Source organism: Phyllopteryx taeniolatus, chromosome 16 (genome assembly GCF_024500385.1).
Source record: "Phyllopteryx taeniolatus isolate TA_2022b chromosome 16, UOR_Ptae_1.2, whole genome shotgun sequence".
In the NCBI taxonomy this organism is placed as follows: Eukaryota; Metazoa; Chordata; class Actinopteri; order Syngnathiformes; family Syngnathidae; genus Phyllopteryx; species Phyllopteryx taeniolatus.
Window position 1 is genome coordinate 14,436,703 of NC_084517.1, and position 18,715 is coordinate 14,455,417.

The following is an 18,715-nucleotide window of genomic DNA, read 5'->3' on the forward strand; positions in this document are numbered from 1 at the left end:
ATATTGGAATTCTTCAACAAAAGGAATTGCTGAAAATATGAACATGCAATAAGTGAGAATGCAGATCTTTGCCAAGGCCAGATTAGCTTAATTTTCCCTCAGCAACACATTCGATGCTATACTTCACTGGCATTTTCCACTGTGTGTTAGCGTTAAGCTAGAGGAGGCATTCTTTAGGCAAAGTTGTTTTAAATACTAAACGTGTAATTCTCCTAGCTTGCGGTTTAGTTTGACAGTAAAATTCAACTAGGAGTGGCATAAAACAGATTGAAGCCTCTTTTTGGAACAATTGGTCACTTATCTGCCAAGCTGATGCTTATTGTGAACTGAGTTGAGTTCACTGCCTTTGTTCTTTAATAAAAGGGGACCACTGCAAGCTCCTACAAGCCACCTTTATTGCTTCATACTGTACTGTATGTGTCTGCAGCCACAAGGGGGACTGTTGGTGTATGAATGAAGGATGGTATTCAAACAATATTCAATCTTCACAATGCAAAACCTACTACACTACTCCAGACAATAAATATAAGGCTAAATTATTACCGCTCTGACATTAATAGCCGGAGCATGTGGTGGGAAATGGCTTCACTATTATTTTTCTTAAAATCAATCACTATTTTGTGGGCTTTCCCCATACTCATTGAAACTACCTCTGATAGGGGTTGTGGGCCTGACTCTGACTTTGTAAAAGCAGAACTCTCTCGTATTGGATCTCATCAGATTGTGCAGATGTTCCTAATGAAGTGTATACTCCCAAATGGTGTGTCGAGTATGAGGCTGATTTACAGTATTTTTCCCCATTAACGAGCACCAGTGGGGAGGTGGGCTCTCCCTATAGAATTCGCGTGTGCAGCCCTATACTGTATATGACTGCAAGTGGCCACTGGATCCAATTGCACAGCCATGGGGAAAATTAAATTCTTATTCTGTGACCCTCCTCCCTAACCTGTTCCTCCATCTGCGCCTGCCCCTCCCCATAACTTCCTTCCCTCACTACATTTTTTTACTATCTTCACCTCCATTACTCTACACCTGCTGTATTACAAGGTGTTAGCTGGTATATGTTCTCCCTCTCTGTGATATGACGGCATGTCAGCAGAGTAGAGCAAGAAGGTCAAACTGCAATCTAGAAAGTGTCCTCTATAACATTTTCCCCATTTTTCGCTGTGTACCCAATACTGCATGCAAATAGTATAGTATAGTATAGTAAGTCTTTGATTATGTATCCTGTATTATATTGTCTTGTAGATGTATTTTACTACTTTTTTACATCATGGCCAGGGGACTACAGATGAAAACTAGCCTTCTGGCTAATTCTGGCTTTTTTAACCATGTGTATTTCATGTGTTTTATGAAATTGCATTGTCCCCTTTCAAATAAACTGATTAATAATAATAATAAATGAAGTACAAATACACACAACAGCATTTAGCCTTTTCTTGTAATATTTAAATGGGCAGCATTCCAATGGTGGGATCTATCTTTTTAAACCATTAAAAATAATTTCTAGAGTTGAACATGGGTCTGTTTTAATGTTGACTTGGACCCATTAATCATTACTTGTCTGGCCCTTGTAAAATGAAAATTCCCATATGGACAGCCTTTGCTCATTTTCTGACACTTTGTGCCCTTTGGAAGTCAATGTGAATTTAGAAAAATTATGCAAAACATATTACAAGTTATTAGAAGACTGATAACATATTTTGGGTTACAGTTGAACCACTAAAGTGCAGAGACACTCAGGTGGTTTGAAATTCAACCAAACTGTTCATGTTCAAAGAAGAGTCAGACTACACATCAGATGTTCTGCAACGTAAGCAGAATTGGAGTTGAACAACTTAAGCTTTTTATTTTGTCATCGACTATAATGTGATGGAAATCGAGTTGAAGTCGATTGGCGATTAATCGACTTCCTACGATTAATTTGAAGAGGAAAAAAAATATTTAGTTGCTCAACCCCTAGTGTGTACACCGCTTAATACAAACAAACTTAGCAGTAGAGTGCAAAGTAAATTAATAATAATAGCTAATAGTTTAGATTCATATAGCACAGTTCAAAAGACCCGAGGACAAGTAGTAATAATTCATGTGGAAAACTAAAATCTTTATATGAGTGTGTTTTATAATGTATGATTTGGTGATAAAGTAATGCTAATAAAGACAAACATCACATTCACTAGAATTTAATCAGATGTGCAATGTACTGTACATGTTTAAGCAAGGGAGGTTTATTTAGTGACGGTAATTTGTCAAAGACTGCATGCACGGCCCACTGTCTGAAGCCACTTCCATCTTGCAGTGTTTGTGCATAGTAATTCCTAAAATGTGAAACCAGATTGACTGACTTTTTTTTTTTTTTTTCTTTTGTTCGAACATCACATACAGAATCTGTTGTTGTAACCTATGAAGAGTTCCACATTTATTCACATGGTGCCGATTACTCTTGCTCTCTCTCGCTCAGTTTTGTTTAGCCAGCTAAATGAATTTGCAGCTGACTTTTAATTAATAGCAAAGGTAATTTGCATAAAGTTGAACAATTTGCATACAGCACTCAGCCCCATCCCCCTCCACGTCGGAGCAGGCTGGCACAGTGCAAAGAGCGAAGATGGAAAATGGCATCGAGGGAAGAACTGAGGCAGGAAGAAATATTTACAAAGGAGAGAGAGAGGAAAAAAGAGCGCAGATGGTTGTAAGGAGAAGACAAATGAGGGCCAAAACCTTCGTGCAATGAAGACGACGTGAGCTCATTATGCAAAACATGAAGAAATGCACATTTATCTCCGCCTTTATTTATCCTGGATAATTGGTGGCACACTCACAACGGGAACATATAATCAAGGTGTAATAGCTAACAAAGTGAGTTGTTGTGAAGTTCACTACATCAATTGGCAGCATCACACAGGATACAGCAAGAGAAAATATGTATTGTTTCCAAGTAATACAATTAAGCCATTAAGGATGATTAAGCAACCTGTGACTTGAGGTAAACGCAGACTAAGGGGCACTACATCATGCAGCAGTCGCAATTTTATGATTTGCACTAAAATGGCCATACTGAAATGTTTTTTTTATTTAATCAACTTTTTCCTTTTCACGAGTTTTGTAGTATTAATACAACTAACTTCAGATTTTTTTTTCCTGGTATTACTTTTTTTAAACTTGAAACTTCATTGTTGCAATCTTACGACAATTTTTTTACTCCCAGAATATTCCAACTTCCTTACTTTAACTCAATTCCCGGGTTTTTCCTTTTAGTACTCCTTAACGCACAAATTATATTTGTTGTGTTTTGATGTTGACATCGAACACAACAAACATTTTTTAACTAGAACTGAAACTGTTTTATTTTCCCATTTAGCTGTGATGAAATCATGTTTGTTTAGCTACAAAAATAACACCACCTCTGCTGTGTGGTCACAGGTAGGACACATGCACGCAAATAGAAATGTGAATTCCATTTGGTACCAATCAACATCATCAAAATGTGAAAAAACAATCACATTTCCTGCAGTGGTTAATTACCTCAGGGTGTTGACGTCTGCACAGCCTCTGTGATGAATTCCTGTCATCTCCCACTGCGGAATAAGAGACCCAAATATGTAATAAGTGTTAATCAGGCCCGCACTGACCTTGCGAGCAGCCTGAATTGACATGGCAATCAAACCACTCCACTATGACAATTAGGCCAGCAATCAAATGAACTCACCTGGTCTGCATTAGCTTCAGGCTAAGACATGGACTAATGTATATGAGAAGTACAGATGATTTCAAAGGACACAAGGATAGACACTGTTTTAAAAAAATAAGGGACATATTTACAACAAAAATCTTTATTTCTTAAAATAAGATAAAGGACATTTTGTTATTATCAATAATACAGGTACAAAAAAAAAAGGAGAACAAAGAATACACAAGATGGTAGCTGGGTGGAATTAAGCAAGAATTAAAACTGGCATAGTTGCTTGCTAAGTAAAATAAAAACATTTTTTCATCCTTCTAAACAATGGGAGCTAATGGAGACGTGTAAATGTGGGCAACGCGGCGTCAATAACATTCTCCAATAAATAAGGCACGATTGAGTCAGCCTAATAGGATTGTCTTGGAAATTATGTGAAGAAATGGACCAACAATATTCACATTTGACATGGTGCATAAATAAGTACTCATTAAATCACTCTTATTAGATATTTCTTTGAATAAAAACAGTGGCAGTTATTACTGAATTAAAAATACACCAAGGTCCTGATGTCCATGTTTGACATGACATACTGTACGTGTGACCAAAGCAGAAACGCACCTTGTGGCAGTGAGTGAGAGTAACTCAAGAGACGTGCCATTTTGAACCCTTCGCCTCAACCGTTTTTGTGCACTGAAAGATGATCCTGCAAAGCAAACACACACATGCACGCACACACACGGTGCAGTTCTCAAACACAGATAAGCAGGCGGTACATAACGATGGGAACTCTTATAAGCGCCGCAAAAGCATCCAAACAAACAATGAGAAAGCGTAAAGAGTGGACAATAAAAACGTGGACGATTAGTTTTGAGTGTCAGTTCCTTTTTGGCACCTGGAGTGAATCCATAAGGATGACTGCTGGTTAAAGTAAAAGTTGTAGTGACTGTGGGAAGAATCACGACATCTCTTCACTGTTTTCCACTGAAGTGAGAGAAAGTCACTGGAAGGAAACAACAGACAGTCTAGTCAGGCTTGTTTGTGGTCTAACCCACCTGTACAAAGAGGGTCAAAGTTTTTAAGAATAAGGGAGTTGAGGATCGGTGTGTGTCTATATTTCGTGGGCGGTAAGATGATGTTCCGGCACCCCGTTAGTGTGAGACGCCGCCGTGTTGTTCTCATTGAGGCGCCTCACGCGGTACATTTCGTAGTGGATGCTGCTGGTGATGTCCTTAATGTTCTGCATATGCGTTCTGGAAAGGTACACATACACATGACATCACAATGTGACGGATGCGCGGAAACATGATGGTACGGAACGGTCACTCACCTGATGAGGAGATCCCGTAAATAGGCAAACTCGCAGTGTGCTATGTTTTCAACTGATGGAGAAAAACAAATTGTTGAACGTTGACACTGACAGGCCAAAAAGGAACAAGAACAAAAACAATGTTTCCTAAATTGTCCACGAGGGAGAGCCAATTTACAATCACTAATCAGGAGTTATTCGCACAACGTTAAAATACAAAAATATTAGATTGCATATTTTAAAGTTTTTAAAGTAGCAATCTTCTGAAAATAAAGTGTGTGTGTGTATTAGTATATTTTGTAGAAATAATAACATCTATGTACAATAAAAATGCACATTGAAACATTGACGGATTTACAACATTCACAACTTGAAAACCAGTACAAATAATTTTTTAATGAAAATCGCAAACAATCGCCTTACAGTTTCGGCTAAAAGGTATTCATTCACCATACAGAAATGCACTTCAAAACTTTTTTGGGCCAAGATATGAATCATTTTGGGCTAAATTGAGTACACCATTTGTTTAAAAAAAAAAAAAAAAACAGTTCTCATTACGTCTCAGCTGCCAACTTAATCTATGTGGCATCTCTATGTAGAGATAAGGCTAATTGCTCATGCAGCATGTGTCTACACAGCGCACACAGCAGGAAATGAAACTTCCTTTATGAGACAATTCGGAGTTGGACACTGCCTCCTGTCTGGAGTGATAATATAATTAAGTATACAAGTGAAAATTACTGTTAACCAGTGCGGCTATTATAATATTATTAATGAAAGCAGCACTCCTCGCGTCTGCATGAGGCCTGCGTCAGCTGCAGAGCGCGTGACACCAGTCTCCAAACTTAATCGACTGACCGTCTGTCTCTGTGATAGTATGACTATTCGTGTAACTCAACTTTTTTCTCATATTACAACTTTACTCTGGTTAAAAAAATATATATAAAAATCCTCAATATAAAAACTTAATTCTCAACTTTTTGTTTTACCTTGACTAATCCCCCCCCCCCCCCCCCCCCACATACTTCACAATATAAAATAATGTTTACTTGTAATATTACAATTTTATTCCCTCAACTTCCTTTTAAATTACGCTTCATTTCCTGAACTTTATTCTCTTAATACAACTTTTTAGAATTTAACGACTTTCTCATAAATTTGACTTTAATAACTTTGACTTTTAACTTTTTTCAGAACTTTACACCTTTGTCCCTTGTAATAAAAATAGAAATTGTCTAATTCCAATGATAATGTTTTTTTTTAATATTTGCTTTGTCTCTGTTTGTACATATGCAGTATTATTAATTATTCTTTCATCTTAATGATATTTTCTCATAACTTAACGAGGTCTCTTCAACTGGCTCAACATTTGTCTCGTAGTGTGAGGATTATTTTTCCCCGTAATATGCTTTAGTCATCTAATGTTGGAGTCTTCCCCCCTCCCCTTCCCTTTCCCCGTCCCAGCTTTTTTGGAACGTGTTGCAGCCATAAAATTCCAAGTTCATGATTATTTGCTAAAAACAAAGTTTATCCGTTTGAACATTAAATATCTTGTCTTTGTAGTGAATTCAATTAAATATAGGTTGAACATGATTTGCATGTACAAAATACAATGATTTGCAAATCATGTTCAACCTATATTTAATTGAATACACTACAAAGACAAGATATTTAATGTTCAAACTGGTAAACTTTATCTTAGAATTTTATGGCTGCAACACATTCCAAAAAAGCTGGGACAGGGTCATGTTTACACTGTGTTACCGCACCTTTTCTTTTAACAACATTCAATAAACATTTGGGAACTGAGGACACTAATTGCTGAAGCTTTGTAGGTGGAATTCTTTCCCATTCTTGCTTGATGTACAGCTGCAGCTGTTCAACAGTCCGGGGTCTCCGTTGTCGTATTTTACGCTTCATAACGCACCACACATTTTCAATGGGAGACAGGTCTGGACTGCAGCCATGCCAGTCTAGTACCCGCACTCTTTTACTATGAAGCCACGCTGCTGTAACACGTGCAAAATGTGGTTCGGCATTGTCTTGCTGAAATAAGCAGGGGCGTGAAAAAGATGTTGGTTGGATGGCAGCATAGGTTTCTGCAAAACCTGTATGTACGTTTCAGCATTAATGGTGCCTTCACAGATGTGTAAGTTACCCATGCCATTGGCACTAACACAGCCCCATACCACCACAGATGCTGGCTTTTGAACGTTGCGTCCATAACAGTCTGGATGGTTCTTTTCCTCTTTGGCCCAGAGGACACGACGTCCACAATTTCCAAAAACAATTTGAAATGTGGACTCATCGGACCACAAAACATTTTTCCACTTTGCATCAGTCCATCTTAGAGGAGCTCGGGCCCAGAGAAGCCGGCGGCGTTTCGGGGTGTTGTTGATAAAATGGCTTTTGCTTTGCTTAGTAGAGTTTCATGTTGCACTAATGGATGTAGCGCCGAACTGTATTTACTGACATTGGTATGCTGAAGTGTTCCTGAGCCCATGCGGTGATATCCTTTACACATTGATGTCGATTTTTGATGCAGTGCCGCCTGAGGGATCAAAGGTCACGGGAATTCAATGTTGGTTTTCGGCCTTGCCGCTTACATGCAGTGATTTCTCCAGATTCTCTGAACCTTTTGATATTATGGACCATAGATGATGAAATCCCTAAATTCCTTGCAATTGTACGTTGAGGAAGATTGTCCTTAAACTGTTTGACTATTTTCTCACACACTTGTTCACAAAGAGGTGAACCTCGCCCCATCTTTGCTTGTGAATGACTGAGCAATTCAGGGAAGCTCCTTTTGTACCCAATCATGGCACCCACCTGTTCCCAATGAGCCAGTTCACCTGTGGGATGTTCCAAACAGGTGTTTGATGAGCATTCCTCAACTTTCTCAGTCTTTTTTGCCACCATACCCAGCTTTTTTGGAATGTGTTGCAGCCATAAAATTCTAAGTTAATAATTATTTGCTAAAAACAATCAAGTTTATCAGTTTGAACATTAAATATCTTGTCTTTGTAGTGTATTCAATTAAATATAGGTTGAATATGATTTGCAAATCATTGTATTGTTTTTATTTATGTTTAACACCACTTCCCAACTTCATTGGAATTGGGGTTGTAGATCAGCGATATGACATAAGGAAGAGGAGACAAGGAAGTTGTACCTTCAATGGTTCCCCACTTGGTCTTCCTCCCCAGCAACCTCCTGCCATTGACCTGGTACTCCTGATCGCTGCCCACAACAGCAAACGGAATCATTTCCTGCACACAAGCAGAACCGCAAGATGACAGATGGCCGTTCGCACACAGTTTGTAGAGGTTTTTGGAAACTTTGGGATCCTCACTCTGATCTTCTCATTGATCATCCTGTCCTCGGCATCCTCGTCAAACTCTTTTTGAGGGTAGATGTCAATCCCATTGGCTCGCAGCTCTTCCCTAATCTGCTCAAGTCACACAACAAACAACACAACAGTTTTGAACGCTTTCAAGGCAGGGAATTAATTAAGCAAACATCTGTAACCTTGAAACTTATCAAAAGGGCTTTAATATGCACAATGTATATAATCAAGGAGGAATTCAAGCTATTGAGCGGGTGTGTTTGCCTTTTTACATAATGGTGAGGAAACGACAATTAGTGAGTAGATGTCACCTTCTTTTTAAAGAAGTCCCTCTCCTCTAAGGTGAGTGTATCCGCTTTGGCAATAACTGGAACTATGTTGACCACCTTACTGAGACGCCTCATGAACTCCACATCAAGAGGCCGCAAACTAGGTAGAAAGGGGAAACAAAAATCTAACTAAGTACATTGATCTGCAGTACACAGATGGTCCACCAGAGGTCAGACAGATTCATGACCTACTTTTCTTTTGTTGTGATCTGTGCAGGTTTGGAGAAATAGTGACCCATTTAAAGAGCTCCAGCAGTTAATGTCAGGAGCCTAGCGAAGAACTCTTTAACAGACTGTGTAAAAACAAAAAGCCTGGCACACTCATGCGACAACACACTCTCGCAAAGACTAAAGTGCCAAATTGACTGTGCGCATCCCAGAGACACGCAGATATTTAGTCCCTCTCGTTCATCCTGCCTCTTATTATTAGGCCAAGACTGAGCAGCAGCTGGTCTACCCATGTGACAAACTGCATGATATATTACTAAATGGAGCAAATGCGCACACAGGGGGCAATTCACATTCTCCCCACGCTTGAGTAGAGACAGGTCACAAGACAAGGTTCAACAGTATCTTCTGTTTTGAGGTTTGACAACAGGCAGCTGTTTTGAAACATTTCATTATGCGGTAAACCTACACGGTCAATCACTTGATGAACACATGCGAGTGCGCACACAAATTTATTCTGTGCGCACACAAATTTATTCTGTGCGCACACCTAACTAGCCCTTGAGCCCCACACAGTGCAGGGCTTAACCAAATTTGTGTGTGCAGTTGGATCATAACCAGATGTGTCTAAAAGGGTTCCAGCCAAGAGAATCGTTGTATTTTGAGCTGCTGTTGCAGGGCCTAACGAGCCCATCTTCCCTCTGCCGATTTGTGTTCAGGAAATGTGTGTGCGCGCTCAAAAACCCTACGGATGACACTAATTTTTCATAGGAAATGTTGACAAGTACAGAAAGGCAATTCTCCAGCCGTCTTAACTGCATTGTGTGTTTTTTTTTTTTTTTTAAGTCAAAACCCAAAGTCAAAGCATGTGTGCCTTTGTCACTGCATGCATGTTTATGCTTGGGCACGTCCTCACCAGTGTCCAGTAGGCGGGATGAAGTATATGCAGCAGTGGACTCTGGAGTCAGGGATCCTCTTCTTCCTGTTAATGTTTATCTCCTCCTGCAGATAGGCCTCGTACTGGTCATTAATAAATTTCATGATGGGCTGCCAGCTGGTCAGCGGCGGGGCAACAGAAAGATGGAAAAAAGAGAATGTAGTCACAGGAAAGGAACAAAGACAAGAGACATCTGGTTAGGTTTTGCAATTAATTTAATTAATATTTACCACGGAACCTTTAAATATTTTTTTCAAATAATAGTTTGAGTATACAGGAGGCCCTAGGTTTACAACAGAGTTCTGTTCCTACGGTAGCGTACCCAAATTTGTACAGTAGTAAGCCCTGAATGTGCCCTAGTCTATCACTAATGCAAAAGTCATAACTACATGAAATATTAATATTTAATATTTTTTATTATATTTTATATTGCTTTTATTAGAAGTACAATATAGAGTATACAGTGGTTAAATTGGACAGTGAACAGCTCCAGGTACAGACTGTTTTCACCCTCAGAGGTTCCACTGTGTAAAGTTAACGTGAAACAAAAATTGAAATGTACCAGTTCTCATTGTTTATCTGGTCTCCAAAGCCTGGTGTGTCAATAACTGTCAGCTTCATTCTCACTCCCTTCTCTTCGATGTCTGCAAAAAAGCAAACCCACAGGTCAGTCAATGCCCAATACATGCAGTCTTTACGGCTTTATCGTGGCTAAAATAGAGTGGGGAATGGCTTGGTCAGTGTCAAGTAAAAATACAGTAGGGGAGAGTACCATGACTGATTGATTTGATTTCAATTGTCTTGGGGATCTTTTCCTGGGCAGTGGCCATCACAGACTTGCGACTGACTTTCGACTTGAACAGCGTGTTCATCAGAGTAGACTTGCCCAGGCCACTCTGTCCTGTGAAGGAATATGAAAAGAAAGGAAGCAAAAAGAGAGAAACGTTGAAATAAATGTAATTTTTCCTCCATACTAAAGTTTATAACAACAACGAATGCCACAAAATATTAAAAACCGAACAGTCTGGCAATGTTTGGGAAAAGTGGGTAATTCCCTTTTACAAGTAAAAAGTTGAAAATTTAACACAGTGGGGAGAGCGCAAAGCTATGTAATGTTCGTAGAAGGTTCACACAGGAGGAAATTCTAAGTGGCTGTGTTTGCAGTGAAGGCGCATGCATGTGATTACGAGATGATCACAGTAATGATGTGAATGAGACGTTACCGCTAGCCCTAGAATGTCTGGATACTGATTACAGTTAATTTTGAGAGCACCATTTTCTGTCAGAACTTGATTAGAGAGAAAACTTACGTCATGGCTGAATAACAGGAAATTTTAAGAGTTGGATGCAACAAATTAAAAGGGCTACCTACTGGATTACAAGACTCAGAAAGATAACTAATTGTTATGATTATGCTATGATTGGAAATCATCAGCTAAGTATACGGTTTTAGCCCTCAATTAAATGTGCATTCATTTTAATTCACTCATTCACTGCTGTGGATGTGAATATTCGTCAACTGGAATCCAACCATTTACTGCCACTGACGTGTATATTTGTCAAGTACATTGTTCAATGGGTAGGCATGTAAGCTTGTCTGTGAAATTCAGGTTTGTAAACGAGTGGAATGAATAACAGATTCCTGTATCTGGCGGGCATTGCATTGCTTTAGATTTGAGATCAGCACAACTTTTAAGATGAACATAAAGATTAGGCGGTAAAGCTTCGCTTGTCACGACAATTATGAGGGAGAGAAATGCCAACAATTCAACTAAAATGTTCAAGAAAAATAAAAAATAAAAACTTGGGAGATTGAAAGCACACAGCTATGATGATTAATGCCACAAGTTCCCCCCACTATATATTTATTTTACGCATTGGCATTGCAGCTCAGTGACAAGCTGAATATCTTCCAATATAACTTCATAGCAACAACAGCATAATTTCTCTCTTACCCACAACCATGATGTTGAGCTCAAAACCTTGCTTCATAGCCTTCCTCCTCATCTGCTCCAGGATGGCATCAATGCCTACATAACTGAAGTCCACCACTGGGGCTGCAGGTCTCTCGCCGTACGATTCCATGGCATCGGGCTCCACGGTGTCGGTCATGGCACTGCTGGTGTAGCTTGAAATCACCTCAGACCCTGATTAGACAATGAAGAGATAAGGAGGTGTTCAGGATTAACATTTGTGTGTGGGGCGGAATATATAATGGCGATATGGCAGCATGTTGCAGACATTTATATAAATAAAAAAATAAATAAAAAAAGACAAGCACTTCTATCTTTGTAAAAGTAATTAATTCATGGAATCACATTTAATTTGACATCAGTGGATTGAAATACACAAGGATCAGTAAGTGGAAGGAGGAACCAGTATCAGTCAAGTTTTATGGAGACCATTTGGAAGAAGTTTGATTTCAAACCCACAGGTCAGCAAGGGGTCTACAGGTATTAGGAACTAGAAAACGCTTTTGTACTATGCAGTTTGTTTTTGGTATTTACCAGCGTGTCTGAAGGTTTGTGGCAGATATTTTACTATGTGGGGTGAAATAAGATTTAAAACCAAAATTGTGAAGGGGGGGCGGGGGGGAAATGCAGTACGTGATACCGCATGGTTGATACCTTATTCAGCAAGCACCAACAAGGAAATGGTTTTCTCCATTTCCATTGCTAGGTGAGAAATTTTGGAAAACCAAACAAATCAGATTGACCAGCATCCACACAAATATTGATTTTATAGTGTCTGTAGAGTGCTTGATAAGGCTACTTCTCCTCACAAGGCTTCATACTCCTCTTGTTACCGTCAATCTGAAAATGGAAAGGAAACTGCTGAGGCAGGAACCTGAGACACATACACATCTCTCACTTACTATCAGCCTTTCCTCCTTATCACACTGAGCTGGCCCGTAGGCGTCTCAGCACATGACAACATGAGCGAAGGATTTATCAGCTATTGGATTCCAGCCAAGCACAAATCCTCCTGCCAGACTATCTGCGGACTGTCTCCCCTCTGACAGAGCAACGAGCCAGTTTGTCTTAAACCACTCAATTCTGTATCACTCAAAGAGTTTACATCAACAGAACTGCACTAAGAGGGTCAGTGCACTTAAAACCTGGCAGCGCACTGGTGACTACAAAAAATTTGGGGTAGAATAACACCGGTGTGGAAAGACGAGACTAATTCAAGATCAGAGTCTTCAATGTGCGCCTTCGTGTCAGTCTCACCTATGGAAGCTGCTTTTCATGGCTTCTAACACCACTTCCACCACCATCCTGTTCCAGCAGTCAGTCAGCAATTTTGTGTGACTTACTGCCCTCCACCTCTGCGCCACACCTCCTGCATTCCTGTAGCTCTGCTCCTGTCTTTCAAGCTCACCCTTTTTTGTCTTGTAACGGTACGATTCAGCAAGGCCTTTTAACTCTGCTCCCACAATTTTGAGCTTTCATGGCTATGTGGTGTTATAAAGAGGTGATGACGAAAGCGAACAAACACCGCACATATTAAAGAGGCTGTATACAATGTTGTAGAGATTCAAAAGACATTTCAGATACAGTATCAGCTTCAAAATAAAAACATTCTCTGAACTAGCAACCAATGGTATAAATTTAACAATGCAACGTAATGTATCTCTTACAATACAGTAGAAATGAAACAGCATCCAATATCGATACTGCAGCTGGTCAGTGAAAACCAAGGACCTACAGTTGTATGCTTCATGAAAATGTTTAACTTTTAAGACTTTTTTTTATATGAATATCCACGAGTAGTCTACAACAGTGCATATTGAAACAACAATAAAAATTAAATTGGAAACATGCCGTGTCTGTTTAAAATAGAGTAAATTACATTTACCTTTCTTTAGTTAATAGTGATGTATAGTAGATTGTTTTCTTCTCTATAGTGAGGATAAGCAGTACAGAGAATGGATGGAAGGATGGACATCCATGATCGCACATCTGAACATCACTCATTACTGTCGTTTTACTGTACCACTTCGAATTCGAATAACTAGATCACAAAAACAGGTCAAAGAAAAATGTATTCATCATTTTTATACACAAACTATTGTTACTGCAGACCTGGGTAGCAATAAGCGTGAGCAAGGAGGAAAGAGTGCGTAAAAGACATCGTCCAAAGTTAAAAAACACACCCAAAAAATATTTGTAAAAGAAGTGCAATGTGTCTAGCGCAAAGCAGAACTGGCTTACACAACAACTGCACGTAAACGGTTATGTAAACAGTCATTTTATTTAATTTATTCTACAGTTGTTGTAATCCCCCCACAGGTGGTCAAGGACAGACACAACCGCTGGTGCACTTTCCATCGCTATATTAAACAAACGGTAACAAAATAAACATGACAAGCACATATACACTAGCTGCAAAAGCCACAACTGACGCCCACGAACTCAACACGGAGACTGGCTAACGGCCAGTTCCAGCCAGCGCTACACTCTCATTCGCTGACTCCCACGTCACTCAAAAGGCCAGGCCCCACCTTTAAAGGCTATAGACACTAGTGTACGACATGAGTATGGTGATCCCACGTGGACTAAAATAATACTTGCACCTTACATGCATATTTTGCATTGATTGATATTGTATGTTTAATGTTGGAAAATATTTTTTTATGCAAGTATTCAATCTATATGGGATCAGTAAAATATGGGATTCTAAAAATATTCAATAGCCCCCGCCTTAAGTCTACACTTTTATTGTGATGCTCTAAACATTATTTACATCAATGATTCTCAACTGGTGGGACGGTCGCCAACCAGTATGTAGTAAAAAAAATTGCAGGGATCCCAACCATACCCGACATACGACATTTCAACGTTACGAACAGCGCACAATGAACTAAAACAGTCACGTGGCACAAGAAGGCACGCTCAGTTACCACCATAACGGATTTTCATTGGAGTGTTTTACATTAAATGGCCTAAATGTATTTTTCATAGAAATATTTACTATAATTATGACTTTACTACTGCATTCACATACCGTAACTTACTGATAGACTATGGCGTGTTCCGACTTGCTGACAAATTTGATTTATGTCACCAACATGAGCCGAGCTCTGTCAGAGCCCTGTACAGTGTAATATTTTACATGTATCCCAGGTAAGACTTGCTGTTCATTTGAAAAAATAACATTTATTATATACAAGCGTCAGAAAGACAGAGCTGCGGTTGTTTTTTAAAGTGGTCAATAAATAAAGTTGAGTTGAGAAACTATTTGTAACACTACATGTATGTTATTTGGTATACCTCTTTTACTTTACTATATTCATTTTTGTACATGCAGTTGTCATGTTCATCCTCTTGACAAGCTGCTCTGAAAGGCACTTTGAATTTGTAGGCATGCACGGTTTTAAAAAAATACGATACTGAACAATACATTCTCTTCATTTTTCTTAACTTCTATAAAAGTAGGACTTAGCGACAATAGAAAAACACGGTTCCCGAGTGACAAAAGTTGAGAACCACTGCTTTTAAAAAAAATAAAAAATTATGTAAATTAGGGAGACCTCTATCCAGTCTTGTCCTTAATCATATTTCTTCTCCAGAAGCAAGATGATGCTGTAGGAAACGTGAGTGAATTATTAAGTCCTGGTTCACTCACATCGGCGACTTTTGCAGTGAGACCTAATAAAGGTGAAGATCTTCAAGATAACCTAGTATCGGACAACATTTGGTATTCTCATAGGTTCTCTGACCCAAGGTGGTGCAGACATGGTCATGAGCCAGTTAACACAGGTGTCTGGAAACAGCCGGTTGGAGCAGGACCCCATAAATGTTGAAAGGCATTTGGGCTACACATGAGAACTGTCTGGTCCTGGTGGCGTACCATCTGGTGGTCTTATCTCGACAACTGGTTCATGCCAGGTCAAACAGTGATGAGAGCAGAACACACAGAGCAGGAACAGCCTCATAAATTGATGTAATAAGACTGTTGAATGAACATTACCAAGTAGGTTCTATTTAATGAAATATTGTATTGTTAGAGACAGTACACCAGACCTGCCTATATGCATTTTCCGTAGCATTTACATATTCAACCTCAGAGAACCTTGCTACAATTGGGCACTTAATATTTTGACTGAAAGAAAACCAAATAATTTAATACACCAACATGTGGTTGCTTTTATTCTACTGCTTCTTGAAGACTCAAACACTACATGTTGGAATTGAGTTTTTTTTGTGGCTTCATAATCACTCCGGATGATTGATTCGCCTGATCACAGCACAATAAAAAACAAGAAGCACAGTCATAGCATTACCTCCCCCAACAAGATTGGGAGGTTTGCTCAACACCCTTTGCAGCTTTCATTGAATTGATGTGCAGCTTCATTGTCACTCAGCTTTAGTTTCTGAAGGGATTTCCCCTGTATCAGATTCAGTTATGGGATGGCATGTTTTCTTTGTTTCCGTAAAAAAGCAACAGAATAATAAAAGTCGCAAAACAGAATGACTCATCGGCGATACTGTTTTCAATTACAGGCGCCAAAGAATTTTGTTCTTGCTTCCAGCAGTATTGGGTTGCACTGCTTTTTGCAAACAGGGTTGGCCTTCTGCTGTGCTGCAATAGCATTTTGGAGGAGGAAATAGTGCAGAGTAGGAAGGAGTGTGGGGGCAAAGGGATGTTCAAAGGATAAGCAAGAGATAAGAGAAGCAAAAAGGAAGAGGGTCATTGAGCAGTGGAAAGCAGAAAAGATCATATAAAAGGTTAAAGATGAGTGTGGAATAGAGGAGAAAAGTCATTGGTGATTTGTTTCATTTTTGTCAAAACTTATCTCAGAAAATGCAACAACAGACGAATGACTCCAAAAGTATATTTTCCATAGCAAAGTGCTGCAAATACAAAGAAATAAGAAAGTGGTCTCTCTGTATGGTCTATGTTTAGTGCAGATGTGGTCAAAGCCATGAGCTATACGCCTGCTGGCCGACGTATTGATCTTGACAGCGTTGGTGAGCGCGTCAAAGGTCGTGTTCTTACTTTTGGGCTAAAGTGAATCATGCTGAGTTATGTCCCCTTATGACAAACTGTTGGCTTGACCTCTTCCACAAACTACATCTGAAGGGAGGACTCTAGACAAAAGAAAACATGCTAAACTTGCATCAATGGTCAGCGATTCAAATCTGACATGATTTCTGCAAATCCCACGATATCTCAGGAGTTGATCACACACAAGATGGCTGCTTTGTACAAATCTTTCAAGTAGGGAAGAGGTACTGTTCTCGCCAAACCAGAGCCATGTCAAACACACAGTGGACAAACCCACTAAATAGGTCATTTGTATCTTTGCTCTGCTCTAAAATGTTTTTTATGGGCTCTCTTTCTAAACATTGTCTCCTTTTGTCCTTTATTTATATTCCCAGGCAGGACAAAGGGGGCCTCGTCTCATCTTAACATGGCTAAATTTGTTTTGATTGAGACCCAGATGTTTCAGAGCAAATACGTGGGTAGCGGCTTTGCAAGTGAGTCTGGAACCTGCTTGTTTATGGCAGACACCAAATGTAACTGGGAAAACATAGTACTCGGTGCTGACAACTTAGTTAAACTGTCTATGGATTTAAGACAGCACCACACATAAACATGTTTCCCATTTTTAGTGTAAGTATCCAAATAAGGAAAATTAGCACCGGTTGTACTTGAAATATGGTCTTCTTTCAAGCGTTAGTGCAGAAAGGAACAGTTCTCAGAGTCTGTATCATAAGGCCCTCTGGAGATATGTGCCCTTTGACCTCTGTATGGTCTAACTCACTCATTGTTCCACCTGACAGTGTGCATTTCTTTGCATCAGATGATGACATACACTACCAGTCAGAGGTTTGGCCACACCTTCTGTTGCTATTAAATGAGAAACGGTGTCCAAACCTTTGGCTGGTAGTTTATGCTATTCTATAATAGTGGAACCTCTAAATTTCCTTCACTTTATAGGACCCTCAGCTGCAGTTGGTATTGACTTTTTTGCTAACAAAGGACTGATGACTGGTATCGTGCATTTGAGCCCTTCTGTTTGCGCCGTTTGAAAAGACCAGGCATTGAGTGAAGATTTACGACTGCTACGTTAGCTTCTTGTGCTATGCCAACAGGTAGTAAGCCACCGACTGACTGACTGCAATGTTCTTGTCAGTTGTGATCACAAAAGGTAATGTGTTAGTATGTCTAGAGTTGTTCAGAGAAACTCCGTACAACTATGGTACTGGTTCTTACATATCTGATACAGCCGATGCCTACCCACTCAAATACTACCATAAGATTTGGCTATGGTACTCATTTCAGTGCCGTTTACAAGGATTCCTCCCTGCAAACTGGGGGAAGTCTATCAATTAGCCTGATAAAATACAGAAACCATAGCACTCAAAAGTGTGGCTTTACTTAGACCTAAAGACCTAAATTCTGCGACTTGCAAAATATGTAAGAAAATTGCGCCTCGACATGCAGGGGAGTGAAAACAAAATAAAGCCAAATTTGGGGAACCGGGAGACTTGTCCAAAAACGGGCATCTGTCGACAGGCTGCGATACTAAAAATTGCTTGAAATTTGGGGGCAAATCAATTCCCCCCCCCCCCTTCCCCACGGTAACTTGGGACTTGCACATGAGACTTACTCCTCTGTTAACTGCAAATATGCTAAACCAAAGATGTGTCCGGTAAATCAACAGTCTAATCGGTTTACACGCCACCTGTAGTTACATCACCATAATGATTTTCGAGAGTGGTGTGAGGATATCATTAACGAACCAGTGTATGCTGATGCCAATGTTGTTGCACTATTATAATACAAAAAGATGAGCTGGCTATTGAGCCGTTTGAGTAAGAGTGGTTAAAAAATTGTTTCTTGCATATTAGTATTACGTATACAAGACAAAAAAAATTTTTTTAAACATTGCTAGTGAAACAAATTATTCCAAATATAATTTTCCTCAATTAGAAATTTT

At 39.5% G+C, this 18,715-nt stretch overlaps 1 protein-coding gene across 7 annotated transcripts in view; it reads right to left on the reverse strand.

Annotated features, from left to right (window-relative positions):
* Window positions 1–3,814: 3,814 nt before the first annotated feature.
* LOC133465724 (septin-9-like) overlaps window positions 3,815–18,715 on the reverse strand; it is an 80,565-nt gene continuing 65,664 nt past the window's right edge. For 6 of the 7 annotated variants that reach the window (XM_061748772.1, XM_061748774.1, XM_061748777.1 and 3 more), the window contains 9 exons: window positions 11,721–11,912; window positions 10,538–10,666; window positions 10,328–10,409; window positions 9,745–9,882; window positions 8,643–8,760; window positions 8,338–8,433; window positions 8,158–8,254; window positions 5,007–5,058; window positions 3,815–4,929 (listed from right to left, as the gene is read on the reverse strand). In XM_061748772.1, coding sequence (XP_061604756.1) covers window positions 4,788–4,929; window positions 5,007–5,058; window positions 8,158–8,254; window positions 8,338–8,433; window positions 8,643–8,760; window positions 9,745–9,882; window positions 10,328–10,409; window positions 10,538–10,666; window positions 11,721–11,912 — 1,046 coding nt within the window. In that variant the 3' untranslated portion in view covers window positions 3,815–4,787. Of the gene's footprint in view, window positions 4,930–5,006; window positions 5,059–8,157; window positions 8,255–8,337; window positions 8,434–8,642; window positions 8,761–9,744; window positions 9,883–10,327; window positions 10,410–10,537; window positions 10,667–11,720; window positions 11,913–12,995; window positions 13,142–18,715 lie in introns of those variants that run through there. The other variant, XM_061748779.1, reaches the window with a different exon arrangement.